The sequence below is a fragment of the Fragaria vesca genome, linkage group LG5, assembly GCF_000184155.1.
Source record: "Fragaria vesca subsp. vesca linkage group LG5, FraVesHawaii_1.0, whole genome shotgun sequence".
Taxonomy (NCBI): domain Eukaryota; kingdom Viridiplantae; phylum Streptophyta; class Magnoliopsida; order Rosales; family Rosaceae; genus Fragaria; species Fragaria vesca.
This window is the reverse complement of record NC_020495.1, coordinates 686,529-695,017: the sequence shown is the minus strand read 5'-3', so window position 1 is coordinate 695,017 and position 8,489 is coordinate 686,529. Positions and strand designations below refer to the sequence as shown.

General features: G+C 39.6%; 2 protein-coding genes across 2 annotated transcripts; one reads left to right on the top strand and one right to left on the bottom strand.

Moving 5' to 3' along the window:
- The first annotated feature begins 402 nt into the window (after positions 1-402).
- Positions 403-2,158, top strand: LOC101308284 (leucoanthocyanidin dioxygenase-like). Its single transcript, XM_004298672.1, has 2 exons — positions 403-1,117; positions 1,230-2,158. Exons 1-2 carry the CDS (start codon positions 609-611, stop codon positions 1,870-1,872), a joined length of 1,152 nt encoding a protein of 383 aa, XP_004298720.1. The 5' UTR covers positions 403-608; the 3' UTR covers positions 1,873-2,158.
- A 4,737-nt stretch (positions 2,159-6,895) lies between these two features.
- On the bottom strand, positions 6,896-7,954 carry LOC101292800 (transcription factor bHLH120-like). Its single transcript, XM_004300691.1, has 3 exons — positions 7,537-7,954; positions 7,088-7,438; positions 6,896-6,973 (listed from the first exon to the last, which is right to left on the bottom strand). Exons 1-3 carry the CDS (start codon positions 7,894-7,896, stop codon positions 6,896-6,898), a joined length of 789 nt encoding a protein of 262 aa, XP_004300739.1. The 5' UTR covers positions 7,897-7,954.
- Positions 7,955-8,489: the final 535 nt, after the last annotated feature.

The following is an 8,489-nucleotide window of genomic DNA, read 5'->3' as shown; positions in this document are numbered from 1 at the left end:
CTGCAGGAAGTGACCATCTAAAATGTGTGATTAATTACTAATAATACGAGTTAACGTAACGAGTAATACACGCAGAGACAAGTAATTAGAGCAATACTAATATTGCAGAAGCTGATCGAATGTATAAAGAGGAACACCTAGCTAGCATGAAAATTAAGGGACAGATCGATCATATTGAAGTACGTACAACTAGAGCCAAGAGCCAAGAGCCAAGAGCCAAGACGGTTAGGGTTCTCGATCATCCCCCATGCATGCACGCTCTTAACTTTCCAGTCAAACACTGCTTGCATGAAGAGGTCTGGTAGGTGAGGCTTTGAAGCACATGCGCCATCTCACAAATTAATCCCCACAAATCCCACAATTAGCATTCTTCACTTTCTAATTAACACTCTCTAAGTCCAAAAAACCATGGGCTTAGCCAAAGCCGGAATCGATTATCATGCATCCAACTACCTATTTATTTGGTTACACTACTGATTCTATATAAACACTGCTGCTAGGTCTAAAGCTTCCATCATTAAAAGCATAACGTACAACAAGCCCTAAGAAGCTTTTGTAAGTAGTGTACGTAGAGAGATCGAAAGAGAGAGCTATAGCTAGAAGCGACAATGGTGACTGCTGCATCCGTTGGTTCAAGAGTCGAGAGTTTGGCCAGCAGCGGGATCTCAACGATCCCAAAGGAGTACGTGAGACCCGAAGAGGAGCTCGTTAACATCGGTGACATCTTCGAAGACGAGAAGAGCACCGAAGGGCCTCAAGTACCTACCATTGATTTGAAGGAGATAGACTCGGAGGACATCAAGGTGAGGGAGAAATGTAGGGAGGAGTTGAAGAAAGCAGCCATCGACTGGGGTGTCATGCACCTTGTCAACCATGGCATCTCCGACGAGCTCATGGAACGGGTCAAGAAGGCCGGAAAAGCCTTCTTTGATCTTCCCATTGAGCAGAAGGAGAAGTATGCCAATGATCAGGCCTCCGGCAAAATTCAAGGCTACGGAAGCAAGCTTGCAAACAATGCTTCCGGCCAACTTGAGTGGGAGGACTACTTTTTCCACTGTGTTTATCCTGAGGACAAGCGTGACTTGTCCATTTGGCCTCAAACACCTTCCGACTATATGTAAGTGTAACAAACCCACTGCTAGCTCTGGTTCTCTAAAAGGTAGTTCATTTAGCATTATCATTTATTTATACGTTTTCCTAACTGGCGTCATATTCACATAAACGTGTAGTGTGGCAACAAGTGAGTATGCTAAGGAACTGAGGGGGTTAACAACCAAGATACTGAGCATACTCTCACTTGGCTTGGGATTAGAAGAAGGGAGGCTGGAGAAGGAGGTCGGTGGACTCGAAGAACTCCTCCTGCAAATGAAGATCAACTACTACCCAAAATGCCCTCAGCCGGAACTTGCACTCGGCGTGGAAGCTCATACAGACATAAGTGCACTCACCTTCATCCTCCACAACATGGTTCCCGGCCTGCAGCTCTTCTACGGCGGCAAATGGGTGACAGCGAAGTGCGTACCCAACTCCATCGTCATGCACATAGGCGACACCTTAGAGATTCTAAGCAACGGCAAGTACAAGAGCATTCTTCACAGGGGGCTCGTCAACAAGGAGAAGGTGAGGATCTCGTGGGCGGTTTTCTGTGAGCCGCCCAAGGAGAAGATCATCCTTAAGCCGCTACCGGAAACTGTCTCCGAGGAGGAGCCGGCGATCTTCCCACCACGGACTTTCTTCGAGCATATCCAGCACAAACTGTTCAGGCAGAGCCAGGAAGCTCTCGTCTCTACCAAAGAATCTGCTGCCCTCAAAAGCACTAAAGAATCTGCCCTCAAAAGCACTAAAGAAGCTGCTCTCATCTCAACTAATTAGCTGCTTCATCAATCAAGCGCTGTTTAATTATGGGTGCATGAATTAATTAATTTAGGGTGATGTGTCATTGTTGCATCTAAGTATTTCTTTGGTTTGGGTTTGAAAAGACGATGTTGAGCAGGGGAGACTGGGCTATATATTAAGTGCTTTTCCGGTGGTCGATTGATCTTCGCAGCCAGTGTATACCTGCTTATGAATAATTAATATTGATTTTCCTTTCTCTGTCGTTGTGAATTAATGGATATTTAGCCCTTAAACAGTTATAGTTATGGGTACTTTGAAGTTCTTTTCTCTATTTTTTCTGTGTAATGATCTGCGCTAGAAATACTATCATTTTGGCAATGAATGGAAGTGAATGATCGAGCAAGCGATATATGGATTAGGATCCTCTTCTTGGCTTTTTATGCTTACCTTTTAATCTCAGGCCTAGGTTAAAATCTAAAATCTAAAGGTTATAAGTATGACACGTCAATATCCTAGTAATAATTTCCCAACAGTTGGCTAACACTGTTTCTATATCCTCTTCCTCTGTCATCTCATCATCGTTCTCCATCCCCCTCTTTCGCTCAGTCAGTCTCTCTTCAAGATAAATTATTTTTCATCTCCACATCAAGGAGGCTTGGCTTCTCGGTAAATTGGATCATATAATTCCCATTTGTTATGGTTTCTTGGTTTGATTTCTAAAAATAAACCCTTCATACTTGTTTCTTATTGTTTGAATTGGTGGACATGCAGCTGGTGTTCTTCAAAATTTTCTCTAATTTGGCTGTGCTTGCATAATGAATATGCAATCGGGGTTTGAAGGATTCCAACGGAAGGCACATATATTGCTCATGTGCTCCAATTTGGATTAGATATAGGACATGGGTTTGAAGAAGAGAGAAAATGGTTGCAGATCTGGGAAAAAAAATTGGAATGAAGGAAGTGCATGAGAATTTAGAGAGAGAAGGAAAAGAAAATTGATTGGAGGAAGAATGAAAAATATTAACGCCTTACCTTTTCTTTCTAAAAAGAAAAAGAAAAAGGAAAGAGATCGAAATGAATGAATCTAAAAATGAGTAGAGGAAGAAAGAGATGTTCCGTGAATGGATAGGATTCAAAATCAAGGATAAACAAGTATGATGGCTAGCAAATTGGAGAGGATCCTGATCAGCGATCACACATGATGAAAAAGCCATTATAGATTGCGTATGTACCTAACTGAAGTAACTAAAGCCATTATGGATTCAGCAGTAGCTTCACAAAGGATCGGACACATCAACATATATAACTAAAGCAATAGGAAAATGAAGTGACGAAGGTGTAAGAGAATGAAGTGATCGAATAGCCTAAATGAAAGAAACAGCTAGGGTAAGAGTAACCAAACAAATTTTGTGTTCTCACTTCTCAACTGGTCTTGGACCAGCAGAAAGGCAAATTCGGCTGGCGGCTGCGGATCTTGTGGCCTCTTTGTCTTTGCAGAGGGTGTGCTCTGTATATTGGATTACCAATCCTTTGATGCAGCTTCTCCCCCTCCTTAATGGAGCAGTTTGTTTGTTACTGTGTTTATGTTCTGTTCTTTCTTTCCTGTCTTTTCTTTTTCTCATGTACTAGCTCTGTTCGTTTTCTCTCAATGAATTTCTCATTACCAAAAAAAAAAGTGGAAGGGCCAATGAAACATACCCAATCATCAGAAAGCACAGGCAGGACACGCAAGGCCTAGCTCCATGTACTAATTTTCTCTGAGATGATCAATAATAGAAGACGATTGCATCAACTCAAAATGCTTCAAACGTACCGATCGACAATGGCTGTGGCTATAGGAGCTTGAGATTTGTCACCACGGACGATCTTACTCAAAGAAGGAAGAGGCCGGGACCAACATATATATTCAAACATAGAAGTGTAACAACATCATTACATGCAGTTGGTTCACCACTCAGAATTTCATTGATCGACCGGCTTAGACATCGAGGCAATACCGTCATTAATAATTAAGATGTACATCATGCAGCACATTCCTTCTTCTATAAACCAAACAAACAACCTAAAAATTTTATTCATTAACCGTGTAACAGTGAAGATTAGCTATCATCTTGAACAACAATAATTGACACAAGGAGCTGCTTGGGACTAATCAATCTAATCGTGAAGGCTATTGACATGTGAGTCCTTGTTAGAATTATTTAGGGTTGTCAATTGGTCATGTCATGCGGTTCAAAATATCCAATAGAATTATTTAGGGTTGTCCAATCCTAAGATCAAATACTCCAAACGTCTGAACTTTAAAGAAGAAAAACATATAACATAATTCATATCTGATAGCTATACAACCCACTTTATTTCGTGCGAGTTCGAGTTATGTTGATCGTTTCGTTAGAATTATAAGAGAAATTAATCTTCTTGTTAGAGTAAGTTATCTATCTGATCATTATACGATTGTGTGTGCGTGTCTTATAGTATAATTTGTGTGTAGCACAAAATGTATGTATATAACCTTCCTACACGTACCTAATTATGAATACATCAGAATATTCACTCTCACTATATAATTTTCATTTCTCTTCATTATAAAACTTGATATAAGAGTATTCTCAAACAAAAAAAACTTGGTATCAGAGTAAAACTCCAAAAGAGGACTCTATCTGTCTCTTTGTTTTCTAATTGTTTTTTTCTCTTATCCAAAGGTTAGATTATCAACTGTTCATTCTTTTATTCACAATATATACATGTCTAGAAACAATAATATAAAAGGAATGAGACCAAGTTAAAAGTACATATAGATCCTTATAATTGATTAATTAGATAACAGTAGAGAAAGGCATCAATTATGATTCCCTCCACCTTATCCATGATCTCCTAGTTAGTGAGAGTATCTTGATGGAAAGAGATACGATAGCTAGAAGCCTTTTAAAATGAATAAAATTAGAATGAGAGAACTTGAACTAGCTAACATGCAAGAAAGGAATTGGCATTGATCAATTATTAATACAATTCAATTAAGTTGCATTGTTTCTTGTTGGACAAACAACAAGCTAGCGGGGTTACATATACAGCGAGGCTGGCAGGCAGGCAGGAATTTGTTTGAGAGAACAAGTAGGATCATATATATCTGAAACTAGTTAGCTAGCATGTGATATCGATCTTATAGGAAAACTGGGTCGTAACTCGTGAGGGGTCTATTGCTCCCACCATGAGAAGACTGCTGACAACTTCCTCGCTAGCTAGGCTAGCTGTTAATCGATCAAATTGGCAATTATGATTCATTATGTAGTATTAGGGGACTATAAATGCAGTTTAAAGTTTAAACACCTAGAGTAAGAGTTCTCACTTCTCAATCTGGCTGGTACTGAATGCATGGTAGAGTTCATATTATCTGCATGCGAAGTAATCTAATCAAGAAGAAGTGAAGTTCTTCATCGATCCCTGACTGTGCTTTCAGTAGAATCAGTAGGATAAGGATCCTCTCCTTGACTCCACTTTATCCTTGTTTGTCCTTAGCTTTTAATCACAGCCGTTGACAGCAAATCTAAAGACCAGGATTGTGACAGCTCAGCCAAAGTCATCAAAACTCATTAAAACATCAATTTCAAGGTAAACACCGTGTTTAATATCAAAAACTCTGTTATATACACTATTTCCAGTGATTCGATTGAGGAAGCAAAGCAAATCAAACATACGGGGTACTCTTTATCTGATTCAAATCTACGTGATTAATCTCACTCCCACTTGAAATTTGAAATGCCAAATCATTTCCAAAACATAGTGACTTGGGTTTTTCTGGGTCTATCTTGAAGCTTTCAAAGCCTCCCGCTTTCTGTTTCTTCGTCTCAGTTTTCCCTCTCTCCCTGTTTGTATCTCTGCAACTATATTGGGTAAATGATGGTTATTAGTTCTTGTTTTGTTTTCGTCTGTACAACATACATAGATAACAAATACCCAGAAGGATGGATAGGAAATCAAGGAACTCATATTCTGTAAAATCGAAATTCCACAGACCACAGAGGCAGAGTGAGAGAGATCGAGGAGGGATCTGGAAAGAAAATTGACAAGCTTTCATCTCCGATCAATAGCCATGAGATGTATAGAGCGAAAGACATGATTAGAGGAAGAGGTGAGAGATGTGAAAGAGGAAGAAAGAACAGACGAAATGACGAAGGAAAGAGAGGAGGTAAACCTTGCAATTAAAAACAAACGGCGTTTTACATGATATGTAATTGAAATCATTAAATGCTCATTAAAAAAGTTTTTTTGCTGAAGTGTCATAATGTCACCCTTTGGATTTTTCGTGAAGGGCTGCGATTAAAACACAAGGACAAACAAGGATAAAGTGGAGCCAAGGAGAGGATCCTCATCCGAATCAGTATTGCATATACATACTGGCCACGTTTGGGAACACAGATTAGATCGTTAAATATTGGTTATATGATGCGGCCAGTTCAAGACCGATCGATACCAGGGAATTGATACTTATTATTTTCTCCCTTCACATACATATTGCTGCAGAACGATAAAGGATGAGAGAAAGCGTTCATAACCATGCACGAAAAAGCGCTGTGCAATCAAGGTAGTAAAGATCAATGTACTCAACAGTTCATCGATCATGATCGAACTAGTGAAAGACTAACTAGTTAGAGATGAAAGTTAATCAAGTATCAGAACAAAACGGGAGTACATGTACAAGTTCAGATGGAAATAAACCAAGGCCAACCTGCATGAGAGTACTACTGGACTTCATCTCGTACATGTGATAATGGAGGTCGATCAACACAAGAGCTATAGCGTTGATTAAATACAAAGATCGATCGAGATGAAACCGTACTCCATCACTCAAATCATCTTAAAACACAATTTTTCTCGCATATCAATTATTGCATTTCTCTCTTTCGGTAACTTTTGCAAATCATATTCAACCATACATGATTGAACATCGAAGCTCTAATAACTCTACTGGATATATACAAACATGCATGGCACACCAATCTTAGACAAAGGATCGAAGGACATACAGATTAATGCTACTTCTTGCGATCGAGCACCTATATTAGTTGAAGCCAGAAGTACATTTTTCAATCAATCTGTTTTGGAGCTCAGGAATGTCAATGCTTTCCCCATCAATCACCTGTTGATGACAATTGAAAAATGTAAGTGCCCCGGCCAGAATTAGAAAAAAAAAAAAAAGGTGGCAGATTAAGTGCCCCGGCCAGAAATTAAACTTATAACCTGATCACAGTACCTCAGTTTCAAGGCTATAAATCAACATTTGATTTCTTTTGGCCGAGTTGCAGCTCACTATACTAAGTCCTTCTGAAACCAGTATGCCAATCACTCTTGAAAGAGGAAGCCCTTGTTTCAATGGAGTACTCACAACTATCTCCACTCCTGTACAAGCTGGTCTGACCAATATGACAGAATCCCCCATTATCGATGGAGTCTGCAAATTCTCCACCACTGCAGTACTAGAGCCTGAAATGTTGCTTTGGTTTTTTAGTTCATCCTTCTTTTCTCGCAGCTCCTCGAGGTCCTTTTGTAAATGTTTTATGTAATTGGCCGCCTGGTGCACATGATCCGATATAGACCTCTTCCCCTAAAGCCAAAACAAGAATAAGATTATTTTGCTGTGTAAAACTCGATTAAAGAGAAATTCAAAGTAGAATAGCTAGCTAGAGATTTAAAAAGTCATACCTTGAGATATTCAAGAGGGAGATGAGATCGTAGAGAGGCATAAAGGGTTGTCATCTCTTGTCTTCGCTGCCGTTCTATATCTCTGTGCATGATCTTCTTGACCTTCTTGCTCTCCTGATCTGGGTTTTGATCATCATCTATCTCACCGAAAGTGATGGATGTTTTTCTCTTCGGCTGGCTAAAGTCGATTTGCCTGGGACTCATGAGATGAACATGATCTTTCTTTTGATGAGAAGGACCAAGTGGGAGTGGGAGTGGGTATACATGATTCTCTCGGATCTTGTGTTCTACACAGGGAACACAAGCGATCTGCGACAGCTCACCGTCATGGTCTAATATATTGGGGAGAATAAAATCCATGTTTGAAGCTCCAAATCCTGATCTTCGTCGATCTCCTACATATTTAATCTCTATCCAGCTTGCATCAGCTTTACACCTCCTCTAGCTCTGTTCTCTTATTTTGAAGATGAAATCCAGCTAGCTAGCTATAGCTAGGGTTTCAACTCTCAATGATTAGTCGATCAATTTATAAGTTTAATTTCACTAGCATGGTGATATAAGGAGTGACCTCATCGTTTAATCGAAGACTGTACATCTGGAGACTGATTAAAGAAATGCGTCACTACTTTCACATGTGAGAAACTGCTGAGAGAGACATGAGTTTACCCCTTTACCGTTCACACTAGTGGAAAAAATCACTTAGCCGACGGAAAAATAATATTTTCGTCGTCTAAGATCTACTTAGCCGACGGAAAACCTTCCGTAGCCTAAGTTTTTACCTAGGCGACGGAAAAATATTCCGTCGGCTAAGAAGATCTTAGGCGACGGAAATTTTCACCTAACCGACGGAACATTTATATATAAATATAAATGATTATTTATGATAACTTAGGCGACGAAAAATTATTCCGTCGCTTAGGTTATATCTTAGCCGACGGAAATATCTACTTAGT